We start from the raw sequence: 17,914 nt of genomic DNA, 5'->3' as shown, positions 1-17,914 counted from the left end.
ACCGGTGAGTAAATTCTTATTTTTACAGAACTTGCCTGTGTAACTATATGAAATCCAGATGTAATACCCTGCTATGCAAGATACTACTTTATATCTGACACTGCAGTGCACTACAGCGCATTTCTGTCATTTCACAGGCAGATAACTCCCAACAGTCTCTGCAGCTGCTCAAGAGGTCAGGAGGTGGTCACATGACCAATGTCAGGTGTGACAGTTCGTAGAGGTTAGGTGGACATCTTAGGGAGAGGACAGTGGCTGGACTGGTGTGAGGAGGTACTGCACAGGTTACCTGTAAAAGCCACTGTACCCGTGACCGGAGTTAGAGAAATGTGAGAGCCTCCCGCAGCATATCTACAGCTTCCAGTGATCGCAGCTGACATGGGAGTGTGGTGATGTAGCTCCCATCCTAGGGGCAGACTGGAGGCAGTTCCCAGCCTGAGAAAGGGGATGGTGCTTCAGTGAACACACTGAACAGGAGCTGGTGAGCAAACACTGAGTACATTGCACCTTTCAGATCCAGGAACCCTTAATATTCTGTCAGCAGTTTACCCTCTCCTTGCTGCAGCTGTTGTTAAATCATTTAGCATTACAGACTTACAGTTTAGAGACTGTGAAAAGAGGACAGCATATGTGCCTATAGTTATTTATACATGTCACGATCATACACTCAGTATCAGCTGACACGCTTCTAGAGAGTCCAAGGAAAGTCATTTAATCTGTAACAGTTATATTTTAGCGGCCAACACAGTGATATGAGCCGGTAGCTGCAGGCCAAAGTAGCCGAGACACATTGAGCGGCTTAGATACACTAACCCCTTTTCTCTAACGTCCTAGTGGATGCTGGGGACTCCGTAAGGACCATGGGGAATAGACGGGCTCCGCAGGAGACTGGGCACTCTAAGAAAGATTTAGTACTACTGGTGTGCACTGGCTCCTCCCTCTATGCCCCTTCTCCAGACCTCAGTTAGAATCTGTGCCCGGACAGAGCTGGGTGCATTTTAGTGAGCTCTCCTGAGCTTGCTGATAAGAAAGTATTTTAGTTAGGTTTTTTATTTTCAGAGAGCTTCTGCTGGCAACAGACTCTGCTACATGGGACTGAGGGAAGAGAAGCAAACCTACTAACTGCGGCTAGGTTGAGCTTCTTAGGCTACTGGACACCATTAGCTCCAGAGGGATCGAACACAGGACCTGACCTTGTCGTCCGTTCCTGGAGCCGCGCCGCCGTCCCCCTCGCAGAGCCAGATGACAGAAGCCGGCGGGTTGAAGCAAGAAGACGTCAAAATCGACGGCAGAAGACTCCTGTCTTCATATGATGTAGCGCACAGCACTGCAGCTGTGCGCCATTGCGCCCACACACTCCGGTCACTGTAGGGCGCAGGGGGGGCGCCCTGGGCAGCAATTGATTACCTCCTGGCAAAAGCAGCATATATACAGTTGGACACTGTTATATGCATGAGCCCCCGCCATTAATTTTACACAAAATCGCGGGAGAAGCCCGCCGCTGAGGGGGCGGGGCCTTCTTCCTCGGCACTCACCAGCGCCATTTTCTCTCCACAGCTCCGCTGAGAGGAAGCTCCCCAGGCTCTCCCCTGCAGAAGCACGATAGAGAGGGTGAAAAAGAGAGGGGGGGCACATACATTTGGCGTAAAAACAATATATACAGCAGCTACTGGGTTAACACTAAGTTACTGTGTGATTCCTGGGTCATATAGCGCTGGGGTGTGTGCTGGCCTGGCATACTCTCTCTCTGTCTCTCCAAAGGGCCTTGTGGGGGAACTGTCTTCAAATAGAGCATCCCCTGTGTGTGTGGTGTGTCAGTACGTGTGTGTCGACATGTCTGAGGTAAAAGGCTCCCCTAAGGAGGAGATAGAGCAAATATGTGTGTGAGAGGGTGTCTCCGTCGACAACGCCGACACCTGATTGGATATATGTAAGTGCTGAGGTGAATTTATTGCACAAAAGATTAGAGAACAGACAGGAAATCTACCCATGTCTGTCCCTATGTCACAGAGACCTTCAGAGTCTCACAATGCTCACTATCCAAAATAATAAACACTGATATCGACACGGAGTTTGACTCCGGTGTCGACTACGATAATGCAAAGTTACAGCCAAAATGGCTGAAAGGTATTCAATATATGATTATTGTAATATAAGATGATTTGCAGATCACTGATGACTCATTTGTCCCTGACACAAGGGTACACATGTTAAGGGGAAGAAAGCTGAGGTAAATTTCCCTCCTCTCATGAGGAAAAAGAGCGGGAAGCTCCAGACAAGAGACTGCAGCTTCCCACAAAAAATTCTCAGGCAGTATCCTTTCCCCACTAGGGCCAGGATGTGATGGGCATCTTCCCCTAGGGTGTCACGTTTGCACAGAAGGTAGCACTAGCTATTCTCAGGGCTCCTGCAGAGAGCGTGCACATTCTAGTACACTACTCAGACCGGCGATTGTGTCGGCTTGGGTTTATAGCCCTGTGGCAGCGTGGACAGGTACCTTATCAGCAGAGATTGAGACCCTAGTATAATATATATATATATATATATATATATATATATATATATATATATATATATATATATATATAGGTATATATATATATATATATATATATATATATATAGAGAGAGAGATATAGAGAGATATAGAGATATATATATATATATATATATATATATAGAGATATATATAGATAGATATATATATATATATATATATATATATATAGAGAGAGAGAGAGAGATAGATATATATTAAAGATGCTGTCTTAAGAGATAGATATATATAGATATAGATATAGATATATATATATATATATATATATATATATATATATATATATATATATATATATATATATATATATATATATCATGCCCAAAGAGACATGAGTATACTGGGTCCTAGAGTCAAAGCTATGCCGATTTCTGCTTGACGTGTCCTGTAGAATATGCAATGGACAGATGATGCCGACTTAAGAGGCATATGGAAGGCTGAGGATTGTGTGGAGAAGGGTTCTCGAACCTGGTATCCACAGCTATAGCTGGTAATTCTGATATTTTGCCTTATACAGTATTCCTGCACAGCCTAGGACAGCACGACATTATCAAATGCAGCCTTTCGAATAAAGAAACAAGAAAATCCGAGGTGCGTCCTTTCTTGCCAGAGGCGGGGGCAGAGGAAAGAAGCTGCACAACACAGCTAGTTCCCAGGAACAGAAGTCCTCCCCGGCCTCTACAAAAATCCACCGCATGTCGCTGGGGTTGCTCCACAGGCGGAGCTAGGCCCGGTGGGGGCACGCCTTCGTAAGTTCAGCCACAAGTGGGTTCACTCCCTGTTAGATCCCTGGGCAATAGATATTGTGTCTCAGGGATACAAGATGAACTTTAAGATGCCCCTCACCAACGGCCCTGCCGGCTTCCCCCCACGAGAGGGAAACAGTGTTAACTGCAATTCATAAATTGTATCTTCAACAGGTGGTGGTCAAGGTTCCCCTCCTTCAACAAGGAGGGGGTTATTATTCGACCATGCTGTAGTCCCGAAACCAGACGGTTCGGTCGGACCCATATTGAATTTAAAATCCCTGAACATATACCTGAAAGGGTTCAAGTTCAAGATGGAATCGCTAAGAGCGGTTATTGCAAGCCTGAAAGGGGGAGATTTTATGGTGACTCGGGACATAAAGGATGCATACCTTCTTGTCCCCATTTATCCACCTCATCAGGCGTACCTCAGAATTGCGGTACGGGATTGTCATTACTAATTTCAGACGTTGCCGTTTGGTCTCTCCACGGCCTTGAGAATATTCACCAAGGTAAAGAAATGATGGTGCTCCTGCGGAAGCAAGGTGTCACTATTATCACGTACTTGGACGATCTCCTCATAAAAGCGAGATCAAGAGAGCAGTTGCTGAACAGCGTATCACTTTCTCTGGAAGTGTAACGGCAACACGGCTGGATTCTATATATTCCAAAGTCGCAGTTGGTTCTTACAGCTCATCTGCCTCTTCTAGGCATGATCCTAGACACAGACCAGAAAAGGGTTTATCTCCCGATAGAGAGAGCTCAGGAGCTCGTGACACTGGTCAGGAATCTATTAAAACCAAAACAGGTGTCAGTGCATCACTGCACTCGAGTCCTGGGAAGGAGGGTGGCATCATACGAGGCCATTCCCTTCGGCAGGTTCCATACGAGGACCTTCCAATGGGACTTACTGGACAAGTGGTCCGGATCACATCTTCAGATGCATCGGTTAATCACCCTATCCCCCAGAGCCAGGGTGTCTCTCCTGTGGTGACTGCAGAGTGCTCACCTTCTCGAAGGTCGCAGATTCGGCATTCAGGACTGGGTCCTGGTGACCATGGATGCAAGTCTCCGAGGGTGGGGGGCAGTCACACAGGGAAGAAATTTCCAACAATATCCTGGAACTCAGGGCCATATACAACGCCCTAAGTCAAGCGGAGACCCTGCTTCGCGACCAACCGGTTCTGATTCAGTCAGACATTATCACCGCAGTGGCTCATGTAAACCGCCAAGGCGGCACAAGGAGTAGGGTGGCGATTGTAGAAGCCACCAGAATTCTTTGCTGGGCGGAGAATCACGTAAGCGCACTGTCAGCAGTGTTTATTCTGGGAGTGGACAACTGGGAAGCAGACTTCCTCAGCAGGCACGACCTCCACCCGGGAGAGTGGGGACTTCATCAAGAAGTCTTCGCACAGATTGTAGGTCGGTGGGAACTGCCACAGGTGGACATGATGGCATCCCGCCTCAACAAAAATACAGAAGTATTGCGCCAGGTCAAGAGACTCTCAGGCGATAGCTGTAGACGCACTGGTGACAATGTGGATGTTCCAGTCGGTTTATGTGTTTCCTCTTTCTCTGACGTCCTAGTGGATGCTGGGAACTCCGTAAGGACCATGGGGAATAGACGGGCTCCGCAGGAGACTGGGCACTCTAAAAGAAAGATTAGGTACTATCTGGTGTGCACTGGCTCCTCCCTCTATGCCCCTCCTCCAGACCTCAGTAAGATTTCTGTGCCCGGCCCGAGCTGGTTGCACACTAGGAGCTCTCCTGAGCTTCTAGAAAGAAAGTTTAAATTAGGTTTTTTATTTTACAGTGAGACCTGCTGGCAACAGGCTCACTGCATCGAGGGACTAAGGGGAGAAGAAGCGAACCTACCTGCTTGCAGCTAGCTTGGGCTTCTTAGGCTACTGGACACCATTAGCTCCAGAGGGATCGACCGCAGGACCCGTCCTTGGTGTTCGTTCCCGGAGCCGCGCCGCCGTCCCCCTTACAGAGCCAGAAGCATGAAGATGGTCCGGAAAATCGGCGGCAGAAGACTTCAGTCTTCACCAAGGTAGCGCACAGCACTGCAGCTGTGCGCCATTGCTCCTCATACACACTCCGGTCACTGAGGGTGCTGGGGGGGGGGGGGGGGGGGGGCGCCCTGAGCAGCAATAAAAACACCTTGGCTGGCAAAATAATCACAATATATAGCCCCAGAGGCTATATATGTGATAATTACCCCTGCCAGAATCCATAAAAAAGCGGGAGAATAGTCCGCGAAAAAGGGGCGGAGCTATCTCCCTCGGCACACTGGCGCCATTTTCTCTTCACAGTGTAGCTAGAAGACAGCTCCCCAGGCTCTCCCCTGTAGTTTTCAGGCTCAAAGGGTTAAAAAGAGGGGGGGCACTAAATTTAGGCGCAATATTGTTTATACAAGCAGCTATTGGGGAAAATTCACTCAGTGATAGTGTTTATCCCTACATTATATAGCGCTCTGGTGTGTGCTGGCATACTCTCTCTCTGTCTCCCCAAAGGGCTGTGTGGGGTCCTGTCCTCAGTCAGAGCATTCCCTGTGTGTGTGCGGTGTGTCGGTACGGCTGTGTCGACATGTTTGATGAGGAGGCTTATGTGGAGGCGGAGCAGATGCTGATAAATGGGATGTCGCCCCCTGTGGGCCGACACCAGAGTGGATGGATAGGTGGAAGGTATTAACCGACAGTGTTAACTCCTTACATAAAAGGCTAGATGACGTAACAGCTATGGGACAGCCGGCTTCTCAGCCCGCGCCTGCTCAGGCGTCTCAAAGGCCATCAGGGGCTCAAAAACGCCCGCTCCCTCAGTTGGCAGACACAGATGTCGACACGGAGTCTGACTCCAGTGTCGACGAGGTTGAGACATATACACAATCCACTAGGAACATCCGTTACATGATCCCGGCAATAAAAAATGTGTTACACATTTCTGACATTAACCCAAGTACCACTAAAAAAGGGTTTTATGTTTGGGGAGAAAAAGCAGGCAGTGTTTTGTTCCCCCATCAAATGAGTGAATGAAGTGTGAAAAAGCGTGGGTTCCCCCCGATAAGAAACTGGTAATTTCTAAAAAGTTACTGATGGCGTACCCTTTCCCGCCAGAGGATAAGTTACGCTGGGAGATATCCCCTAGGGTGGATAAGGCGCTCACACGTTTGTCAAAAAAGGTGGCACTGCCGTCTTAGGATACGGACACTTTGAAGGTACCTGCTGATAAAAAGCAGGAGGCTATCCTGAACTCTGTATTTACACACTCAGGTACTAGACTGAGACCTGCAGATAGTGCTGCTGCAGCGTGGTCTGTAACCCTGTCAAACAGGGATACTATTTTGCGAACATAAGACGTCGTCTTATATATGAGGGATGCGCAGAGGGATATTTTGCCGGCTGGCATCCAGAATTAATGCAATGTCCATTCTGTCAGGAGGGTATTAGAGACCCGACACTGGACAGGTGATGCTGACTTTAAAAGTCACATAGAGCCTTATAAGGGTGAGGAATTGTTTGGGGATGGTCTCTGGGACCGCGTATCCACAGCAACAGCTGGGAAGAAAATTTTTTACCTCAGGTTTCCTCACAGCCTAAGAAAAGCACTGTATTATCAGGTACAGTCCTTTCGGCTTCAGAAAAGCAAGCGGGTCAAAGGCGCTTCCTTTCTACACAGAGACTAGGGAAGAGGGAAAAAGCTGCACCAGTCAGCCAGTCCCCAGAATCAAAATTCTTTCCCCGCTTCCTCTGAGTCCACCGCATGACGCGGGGGCTCCACAGGCGTAGCCAGGTACGGTGGGGGGCCGCCTCAAAAATTTCAGCGATCAGTGGGCTCGCTCACAGGTGGATCCCTGGATCCTTCAAGTAGTATCTCAGGGGTACAAGCTGGAATTCGAGGTGTCTCCCCCCCGCCGTTTCCTCAAATCTGCCTTGCCGACAACTCCCTCAGGCAGGGAGGCTGTGCTAGAGGCAATTCACAAGCTGTATTCCCAGCAGGTGATAGTCAAGGTGCCCCTACTTCAACAAGGACGGGGTTACTATTCCACACTGTTTGTGGTACCGAAACCGGACGGTTCGGTGAGACCCATTTTAAATTTGAAATCCTTGAACACATACATAAAAAAATTCAAGTTCAAGATGGAATCGCTCAGGGCGGTTATTGCAAGCCTGGACATCCTCACCAGGAGTACCTCAGATTTGTGGTACAGGATTGCCATTACCAATTCCAAACACTGCCGTTTGGACTGTCCACAGCACCGAGGGTCTTTACCAAGGTAATGGCAGAAATGATGATACTCCTTCGAAAAAAGGGAGTTTTAATTATCCCGTACTTGGACGATCTCCTTATAAAGGCGAGGTCCAAGGAGCAGTTGTTGGTCGGAGTAGCACTATCTCGGGAAGTGCTACAACAGCGCGGATGGATTCTATACATTCCAAAGTCACAGCTGGTTCCTACCACACACCTACTGTTCCTGGGGATGGTTCTGGACACAGAACAGAAAAGTGTGTTTCTCCTGCAGGAGAAAGCCAAGGAGCTGTCATCTCTAGTCAGAGACCTCCTGAAAACAAAAACAGGTATCGGTGCATCACTGCACACGAGTCCTGGGAAAAATGGTAACTTCTTACGAAGCAAAATTCCATTCGGCAGGTTCCATACAAGAACCTTTTAGTGGGACCTCTTGGACAAGTGGTCGGGATCGCATCTTCAGATGCATCGGCTGATAACCCTGTCTCCAAGGACCAGGGTATCTCTACTGTGGTGGCTGCAGAGTGCTCATCTTCAAGAGGGCCGCAGATTCGGCATACAGGACTGGGTCCTGGTAACCACGGATGCCAGCCTTCGAGGCTGGGGGGCAGTCACACAGGGAAGAAATTTCCATGGACTTTGGTCAAGTCAGGAGTCGTCCCAACACATAAATATTCTGGAACTGAGGGCCATTTACAATGCCCTAAGTCTGGCAAGGCCTCTGCTTCAAAACCAGTCGCCCATGTAAACCGACAGGGCGGCACAAGAAGCAGGATGGCGATGGCAGAAGCCACAAGGATTCTCAGATGGGCGGAAAATCACGTCTTAGCACTGTCAGCAGTGTTCATTCCGGGAGTGGACAACTGGGAAGCATACTTCCTCAGCAGGCACGACCTCCACCCGGGAGAGTGGGGACTTCATCCAGAAGTCTTCCAACTGTTGGTAAACCGTTGGGAAAGGCCACAGGTGGACATGATGGCGTCCCGCCTAAACAAAAAACTAGATATTGCGCCAGGTCAAGGGACCCTCAGGCAATAGCTGTGGACGCTCTAGTGACACCGTGGGTGTACCAGTCGGTTTATGTATTCCCTCCTCTGCCTCTCATACCAAAGGTACTGAGAATAATAAGAAAACGAGGAGTAAGAACGATACTCGTGGTTCCGGATGGGCCAAGAAGAGCTTGGTACCCAGAACTTACAGAAATAATATCAGAGGACCCATGGCCTCTACCGCTCAGACAGGATCTGCTACAGCAGGGGCCCTGTCTGTTCCAAGACTTACCGCGGCTGCGTTGGATGGCATGGCGGTTGAATTCCGGATCCTAAAGCTAAAGGGCATTCCGGAGGAGGTCATTCCTACGCTGATAAAAGCTAGGAAAGAAGTAACCGCAAACCATTATCACCGTATTTGGCGAAAATATGTTGCGTGGTGTGAGGCCAGGAAGGCCCCAACAGAGGAATTTCAGCTGGGTCGTTTTCTGCACTTCCTACAGTCGGGAGTGACTATGGGCCTAAAATTGGGTTCCATTAAGGTCCAGATTTCGGCTCTGTCGATTTTCTTCCAGAAAGAACTGGCTTCACTGCCTGGAGTTCAGACATTTGTAAAGGGAGTGCTACATATTCATCCCCTTTTTTGTGCCTTCTGTGGCACCTTGGGATCTCAACGTGGTGTTGAGTTTTCTTAAAATCACATTGGTTTGAGCCACTTAAAACTGTAGATTTGAAATATCTCACGTGGAAAGTGGTCATGTTATTGGCCTTGGCTTCGGCCAGGCGTGTGTCAGAATTGGCGGCTTTGTCATGTAAAAGCCCTTATCTGATTTTCCATATGGATAGGGCAGAATTGAGGACTAGTCCCCAGTTTCTCCCTAAGGTGGTATCAGCTTTTCACTTGAACCAACCTATTGTAGTGCCTGCGGCTACTAGGGACTTGGAAGATTCCAAGTTACTGGACGTAGTCAGGGCCTTAAAAATTTATATTTCCAGGACGGCTGGAGTCAGGAAAACTGACTCGTTTTTTATCCTGTAGGCACCCAACAAAATAGGTGCTCCTGCTTCTAAGCAGACTATTGCTCGCTGAATTTGTAGCACAATTCAGCTGGAGCATTCTGCGGCTGGATTGCCGCATCCTAAATCAGTAACAGCCCATTCCACGAGGAAAGTGGGCTCATCTTGGGCAGCTGCCCGAGGGGTCTCGGCTTTACAACTTTGCCGAGCTGCAACTTGGTCAGGGGCAAACACGTTTGCTAAATTCTACAAGTTTGATACCCTGGCTGAGGAGGACCTTGAGTTCTCTCATTCGGTGCTGCAGAGTCATCCGCACTCTCCCGCCCGTTTGGGAGCTTTGGTATAATCCCCATGGTCCTTACGGAGTTCCCAGCATCCACTAGGACGTCAGAGAAAATAAGATTTTACTCACCGGTAAATCTATTTCTCGTAGTCCGTAGTGGATGCTGGGCGCCCATCCCAAGTGCGGATTGTCTGCAATACTTGTATATAGTTATTGCCTAACTAAAGGGTTATTGTTGAGCCATCTGTTGAGAGGCTCAGTTTTATTTCATACTGTTAACTGGGTATAGTATCACGAGTTATACGGTGTGATTGGTGTGGCTGGTATGAGTCTTACCCGGGATTCAAAATCCTTCCTTATTGTGTTAGCTCTTCCGGGCACAGTATCCTAACTGAGGTCTGGAGGAGGGGCATAGAGGGAGGAGCCAGTGCACACCAGATAGTACCTAATCTTTCTTTTAGAGTGCCCAGTCTCCTGCGGAGCCCGTCTATTCCCCATGGTCCTTACGGAGTTCCCAGCATCCACTACGGACTACGAGAAATAGATTTACCGGTGAGTAAAATCTTATTTTTTCCTCTCTTACCCAAGGTGCTGAGAATCATAAGGAAAAGAGGAGTGAGAACAATTGTTCCGGATTGGCCAAGAAGGACTTGGTATCCAGAGCTGCAAGAAATGCTCACACAGGACCCATGGCCTCTGCCTCTAGGGCAGGATCTGTTGCAGCAGGGACCTTGTATGTTCCAAGACTTACCGCAGCTGCGTTTGATGGCATGGCGGTTGGACGCCGGATCCTAGTAGAAAGAGGGATTCCGGATGAGGTTATTCCTACGCTGATAAGGGCTAGGAAGGACGTGACGGCTAAACATTATCACCGTATACAGCGAAAATATGTTGCTGGGTGTGAGGCCAGGAATGCCTCTACAGAGGAAGTCCAGCTGGGCCGTTTCCTTCACTTCCTACAGTCGGGAGTGACTTTGGGCCTAGAATTGGGGTCCATTAAGGTCCAGATTTCGGCCCGATCCATTTTCTTTCATACAAAACCTAGCTTCTCTACCTGAAGTTAAGACGTTTGTAAAGGGAGTGCTGCATATTCAGTCCCTTTTTTGTGCCACCAGTGGCACCTTGGGATCTTAACGTGGTGTTGAGTTTCCTGAAATCTCACTGGTATGAGCCGCTTAAGACCGTGGAGTTCAAATATCTCACGTGGAAAGTGGTAAAAAATTGGCGGTTTTGTCATGTAAAAGCCCCTATCTGGTTTTCCATATGGACAGGGCAGAATTACGGACTTGTCCACAATTTCTGCCAAAGGTGGTGTCATCTTTTCATGTGAACCAACCTATTGTGGGGCCTGCGGCTTCTCGTGACTTGGAGGATTCCAAGTTACTAGATGTAGTCAGGGCTTTGAAGATTTATGTAGCCAGATCGGCTGGAGTCAGGAAACCTGACTCGCTGTTTATCCTGTATGCATCCAACAAGCTAGGTGCTCCTGCTTCAAAGCAAACTATTGCTCGCTGGATCTGTAACACGATTCAGCAGGCTCATTCTGCGGCTGGCTTGCCGCCTCCAAAATCAGTAAAAGCCCATTCCATAAGGAAGGTGGGCTCTTCTTGGGCGGCTGCCCGAGGGGTCTCGGCATTACAGCTTTGCCGAGCAGCTACTTGGTCGGGTTCAAACACTTTTGCAAAGTTCTACAAGTTTGATACCCTGGCTGAGGAGGACCTTGTGTTTGCTCATTCGGTGCTGCAGAGTCATCCGCACTCTCCCGCCCGTTTGGGAGCTTTGGTATAATCCCCATGGTCCTTACGGAGTCCCCAGCATCCACTAGGACGTTAGAGAAAATAAGATTTTACTCACCGGTAAATCTATTTCTCGTAGTCCGTAGTGGATGCTGGGCGCCCGTCCCAAGTGCGGACTTCTTCTGCAATACTTGTATATAGTTATTGCTTAAATAAGGGTTATGTTATGGTTGCATCAGGTGTTTGTCTGATGCTCTGTTGTTGTTCATACTGTTGACTGGGTAAGTTATCACAAGTTATACGGTGTGATTGGTGTGGCTGGTATGAGTCTTACCCTGGATTCCAAAATCCTTTCCTTGTAATGTCAGCTCTTCCGGGCACAATTTCCTTAACTGAGGTCTGGAGGAGGGGCATAGAGGGAGGAGCCAGTGCACACCAGTAGTACTAAATCTTTCTTAGAGTGCCCAGTCTCCTGCGGAGCCCGTCTATTCCCCATGGTCCTTACGGAGTCCCCATCATCCACTACGGACTACGAGAAATAGATTTACCGGTGAGTAAAATCTTATTTTCCACTAGCTCAAAATACACGGGTAAATGCATGGGGGCGCGCATTTACCCGTGTTTTTTGCAAGTGGATATCTACCTGGGTAGGACACGGGAATGATATGGGTAGGGTTGTAGTGTAAACGGGAGCCGTGTCGATGCGACACGGCTCCCGTTTACACTGTATGGAAGGGCAGCACTGGGAGATCATGTGATCTCCCTGCGCCGCCCCTGCCGCGGCACTAGAAGCTTCACCAACCCGGCATATGCCGGGTTGTGACTGCTGATGGGAAAGGGGCCGAGCACGGGTCGCAGCAGGGGACAGCTCCCGTGTCAGGCTCCCGGCTGCGACCCGTGCTCGTAGGTGGAAAAGGGGTATTAGGGATACAGGCGCATTCAGCAGCTCACCCTTAAAAGCAGAGAAGTGAGCCGGGGCCAAGTCTGGACCAAGTAATGCAGTTAACCTAGCTAGGTTCATCACAGTGCTACAGAGATTATGGACAGTCTTCACTAAGGAACAGTTCTATAGATCCACGTAATAAACTTCAGCTGGCTAGTAACACATTGGGCTCTGAGACTGCCCAGGGAGTAATTAGAAAGATTTAGCAGTCTCCACAGTTACTGCAGCTGCATGTAAGGTAACATCGCTGCAATTTCTCACAGACAGAACTCCAACACCAAGCCCTCTGGCTACACGGAATAAGCTGCCTTTCTTTTGTGTGATTTCTCAGTTATTACTTTTAGCATACCCAGATTCAGTGATTAATCTCAGGAGATTTACTATCTAGAGAAAGTGCACTATAACTACGAAATATCTATATATACTTATATGAACATTACAGAGGTTACAAAGGGGCCCCAATTAAAAGGTAATTTGTTATTATGAATGCTATTCTAAATTTATGTTTTCTCTTAGTAGGATTGTTATTCTCTAAATATTGTGCATTGTAATACGTTTTTTTTATGTAAGCAACATATGTTGAGTATAATACGAATACTGTTTCGCTATTGACTACTCGAAGTTTCACAGTAAAGGAATTAGTTACACTGAAGTGTTACAGTTGAATAAAATTCCAGTCTCTAGATATTGTCATTAATGTCTTTACAAAAGGTATTTTAAAATAAAGGTGTATCCTAAATTGCACATGATACTTACCTTGGTGGGTATTACACAGAGATGACATGAGGCCCCCAAATATCTTCACAAACTTGCGAAGAGATTCACAGCAGTATTGTAACGGTTCATTCTTCCACTTAATAATGGGGATGACGACATGTGACCTCCTGCCCTGCAGAGTCCCGCGCTGTGTCACCCTCTTCACCACCAGAACCACATGCCTCAGTCCCTTCCCCCTGCTCACAGCCAGAGGATGCAATATGTAGTCCTGGCAACTCCAAGGTTTCCCCCTGTCCGTCTGTCCAGTGTCCCCCCACCTATGTGCACTCTCCCTCCGCCTCCTCCTTCTCTGTGCCTGCGCAGGAGCTCTAGGATCAGAAAGAAGTCCCATAGGTTGCGAGCCACCTGGTGCGAGTGAGAGCCCGTGAGAGCCGCTGTGCTGCCAGTGACAGGACCCTAGCTGTAGCATGTGTACGCAGTCCCTGTAAATGGAACCGTCGCTACAGCTGGGATCCTCTCACTGGCAGCACAGCGGCTCTCACGGGCTCTCTCATTTGCACCAGGCGGGTCGTAGCTCTGTGGGATTTCTTTCTGATTCTGCCATAAGGAGGATGGTTCGGGGGCTGCTTCTCCTGGCAGACCTGGTTACGCAATGGACAAAAGGGGGGGTATTCGGAAACAGCACTGGGAAATGTATTATCTAATATGTTTGTAAACCAACATAAGGCTATATCAATGCTCAATTATGCAAAGCACTTGGTTGGCGGTGCTCCCAGATATTTAGTCCAAAAGACTATGCAAAAGGGAGGGTTTTTTACAAGAAGTGTAAAAAAAAGGGGAAAGAAGACTATCTTTTCTGGGGCACACTTTATGAATAATTATTTATTTAAAACAAATTTTTATTGAATACATTTAAAATACTAGGCTTAATGCGACATCATTTCATAAAACAGGCTAAATTGCCAATTGGTGAGCGAAAATATTAATATAAGTGTCCAGTTGTCCTTTATTATCAATTGTTCTACCAATAGGTCTATTGGGGGATCTAGTCACTCTATTCCCCACCACTCAAAAATATAAAATGAAACAATATATTGTTAATGTTGGAGTTTATATGTACTCAGTGGCGTCACAAGGTGGGTGCGGGGGGTGCGGCCCGCTCCCGGGTGTCACCCGCCGAGGGGTGACACCAAAATGCCGGCTCCTGCAGAGTGACAGAAGCCGAGTGCTGCACTGTTATATTATGTGCAGCACTCGGCTCCTGTAACTGTGTAGCAGCCAGCACTGCAGGGACAGCACCTCCCGAGAGTCAGCCCTCACCTCCCACACCCCCCAGTGAGAAAAAAAAAAACGGGTGTTGGGACGCGAAGCCCCGCCCCTCCACAAAGCCCCACACCCTTTGCGTGCCTGCAATGGGCTAAAAACGGGTTCCGCCCACGAAGCCCCGCCCTCTATTTAAACCACACCCATTCCAGTGAAACCCCGCCCCCTTTATCCTCGCTGCCGCACCGGGTGTCACAGAGGTGAGTGACGCCTCTGTATGTACTCCATTTTATTGCTCTGTTCCTCAATCCAATAGGGTTAGGCTGTGGGAGGGGGAGGTTAGTGTTAGGCTGCGAGAGGGGAGGTTATGGTTAGGCTGATGGGGGAGGTTAGGGTTAGGCTGAGGGGGGGAGGGTTAGCCTGCAGGCGGAGTGTTAGGCTGTGGGTGGGGACGGTTAGGGTAAGGGACTAAACTAAATTGCACACACAGTAGTAATATTAATGCCTTTTAGATACAGTATATTGCACACACATTTGGACTATTGTATAAAAAGCCAGCTGCATGCGCAGTCCCACACAGACTCTGAAGGTCATCTACCATGATGACTGAGGACCGGGCCGGGAAGCGCAGGCGAAACCAAAACGTATGTACCATTGACTGTAGCCATTTTACTATTGTATTGTATTGTTGTTTATTGTAACCCTCAGCAATTATATGTTGGTGCGTCGGACCCAGCATCTTAAATACAATCTGGTGTCGTGTCTCTTTTCACTGCTAAGATTATAAGTGTACTTCAGTCACACGTGTAGCTGCTAAGTGCTCACGGAGTGTCTTTGGGTGTGTACGCACTGCGTGTACTTTGTACGGCCAGCGCGGCGTTTGTACGCAAAGTACGTACACGGTACTTAGTACGCTAACGGTGTAAAAAGTACGTAGGCTAAGGTTTGATCACAGCGGCCGCAGCAGCTCCATTTTAAAGTGTATTTAATGTGTTTTTAAAGTGTTGCTTTTAGTCCTGTATGTAAATCAACGTTTACATACTGTACACAGCAGTGGTGATACGGTGTATCTGAAGGATGTGTTATACAGGCTCTCTGTTATAGAAAGATGCTCAGGGGTACGTTCTTTCTCAATAGATGACAAAGGATGAAGGCGCACAGACAAGCTGCGCATGAGCAATAGCGCATTCATGTTGGAGATCGCACTGATATCAGTGCACCTCTGTCTCTAAGGGATGGAGTCTCAGGGACCCAGTGCCATGGCAACAGAGGGAGAGGCAGTGCAGAGTGAACTCCTGTCTAAACAGTTATGACACTGCACACACTCACACTAGGAATTCTTGTAAACCACAATATTTATACAGGACATGTGGATATTGAAACCTGATAACATTTAGATCCATTACTTACATCAGATCGGTCACACAGTTTGAGGACGCGCAGCACATTTTTGCAGACATTGTCCAAAGAAGTGTTTCCTCCCACACATGTGATTCCCAAAATTTCAATATTGGGTGCAGCAATTGCCATCATTATAGCCTGGGCATCATCCGTACCGCAGTCCACATCGATAAGAAGTAATTTTTTCTGTGAAGTCCCTGATAAAGAAAGAAAGACATTAGCAATCAGGAAGTTTACAATACAGTTAAATACTTCAGTCCACAGTGGTTCTCAGCTCCATTCCTAAAGCACTGCCAGCAGGTCATGTTTACAGGATTACTGTCTGTAGAAAGAGGAAAGATAATCACTGAGCCAGCCATAGATTAACTCATCTGCGCACAATTAGAGAAATCCAGAAAATATGTCTGATCGGGGGTACTTGAGGATTGGAGATGAGAACTATTATCCTAGGGCAGTGTTGCCCAAATATGTCTTCACCACAAGCTATAGAACTTGTTCCAGAGTGGTCTAAGTACTGTATACTTTAATTCTAACCATCCTGAAGTGTTTGGATTCCCTGAAAATTGGATTTGTTTGGGAAGCTGATACTGTATATATACAGGGTCATCTTAATGTATAGGCACACTGGGCAGCTGGCCAGGACCCCACACTTCTGGTGGCCTTTGAGCAGGTGAGGACTGGGCAGGGGAATATATACTCCCAAGGTTGGTGCCTCAGTAGTATCTTGGGGGGCAGGTAGAGAATGCTGCCCGGCCACTCTGAATGACTGTCAGCATGCTGATTGGAGGATGGCTTGAGCTGTCCACCAGTAAGATTGCACCATTATCTACCTGCCTTCCAGCCTTCAGCCAGACAGTGAATGCTGTTTGGTGGATGGCTGTAGCTTTTCACCAGAGTACTGACAGCCATTCACTGTATGGAAGCATGTGGAGAGACAGCACATGACCGCAGAAGGGGTAATAGGCCCTACACACTGGGCGATATTACAGAAAGATATGAATAATCTCATTTATTAATGAACGAGATACCATTCATATCTTTCAGTGTGGAGGCAGCAACGATGAACGAAGCACGGCCCCGCGCTCGTTCATCGTTGGTGCCCTGTCGCTTGTGTATGCAGGCCAATATGGACGATCTCGTCCATATTTGCATGCACTGCTATGGAGCCGGGTGACGGGGGAAGTGAAGAAACTTCACTCCCCCCGTCACTGCCCCCCTGCCGCCGGGTCGCCCGTTGGCCATATCCGCCGTCGGTCAGCTCGGCGGCGGATCGCATAGTGTGTAGGGCCCTTACGTTATGGGTGGGTAGGGGCCCTGGGTAGGTATCCCAGTGCATTGCTTTGTTGTTAAGTTGGCCCTGAATATACATGAGGTGAGTAGATGGTCACTCCGCTCAGCAGGTACATCAATTTAGAGTGAGAGAAGTCAATAGTATATGGTATAAAGATGCACTGCACCCAACGTTTGTAGAGAAACACCAATGTGTTTGTTAAGCTTAAAGCATAGCCAACGATATCAGCAAAGTTTCGAGCATAGCTTCGCCCTTTATCAAGCATGAAGCTATGCCTGAAATGCTGCCTTATGTTGTCTAATGGAAGCGCTGCTCCGGAATATTGTATATTTTTTCGAAAAGTGATCCTTCAGACCTCTGATGGCCAGGCGTGCACATTACATCTGAAGGGGCCGGTAACCCAGAAACAAATACTTTGCTGGGCAGCTTGTTATCAAATGAGTTGTCACAGTAAGTTATTAATAATACAATCGGCCAAGATGATCCAAAGAATTGATCACAATTTTATTGCAATAATTAATACAACTCGCCCTTAAATTCTCAGTCATCTACTCTCATTTCTCTTTAAATAATACCCTGGTGCGTTTGGTAGGAGATTCAATGACACCCCACCCGCACCCCCCATAAAAAAAATAAAAAAAAATAAACAGAACCCCTGATAATCTCCTACAGCACTCATCGGTTATCTCTGGAGCAGAGAAGAGCTAATGCTGCAAATCTAAT

The 17,914-nt window shown here is 47.8% G+C and overlaps 2 protein-coding genes across 8 annotated transcripts in view; one reads left to right on the top strand and one right to left on the bottom strand.

Annotated features, from left to right (window-relative positions):
- Positions 1 to 17,914, bottom strand: part of LOC134927911 (pyrimidine-specific ribonucleoside hydrolase RihA-like) — a 210,965-nt gene that overhangs the window by 80,181 nt on the left and 112,870 nt on the right. For all 4 annotated transcript variants that reach the window (XM_063923021.1, XM_063923022.1, XM_063923024.1 and 1 more), the window contains exon 2: positions 15,910 to 16,097. In XM_063923021.1, coding sequence (XP_063779091.1) covers positions 15,910 to 16,097 — 188 coding nt within the window. The remainder of the gene's footprint in view (positions 1 to 15,909; positions 16,098 to 17,914) is intronic.
- Positions 188 to 17,914, top strand: part of LOC134927909 (putative nuclease HARBI1) — a 170,276-nt gene continuing 152,549 nt past the window's right edge. For all 4 annotated transcript variants that reach the window (XR_010177769.1, XR_010177772.1, XR_010177770.1 and 1 more), the window contains exon 1: positions 188 to 481. The gene's annotated coding sequence lies outside the window, so the exon portion shown is untranslated. The remainder of the gene's footprint in view (positions 482 to 17,914) is intronic.

Source organism: Pseudophryne corroboree, chromosome 5, assembly GCF_028390025.1.
Source record: "Pseudophryne corroboree isolate aPseCor3 chromosome 5, aPseCor3.hap2, whole genome shotgun sequence".
NCBI classification, from domain to species: Eukaryota; Metazoa; Chordata; class Amphibia; order Anura; family Myobatrachidae; genus Pseudophryne; species Pseudophryne corroboree.
Note: the sequence above shows the minus strand (reverse complement) of the source record. Positions and strands in the feature narration are given on the sequence as shown.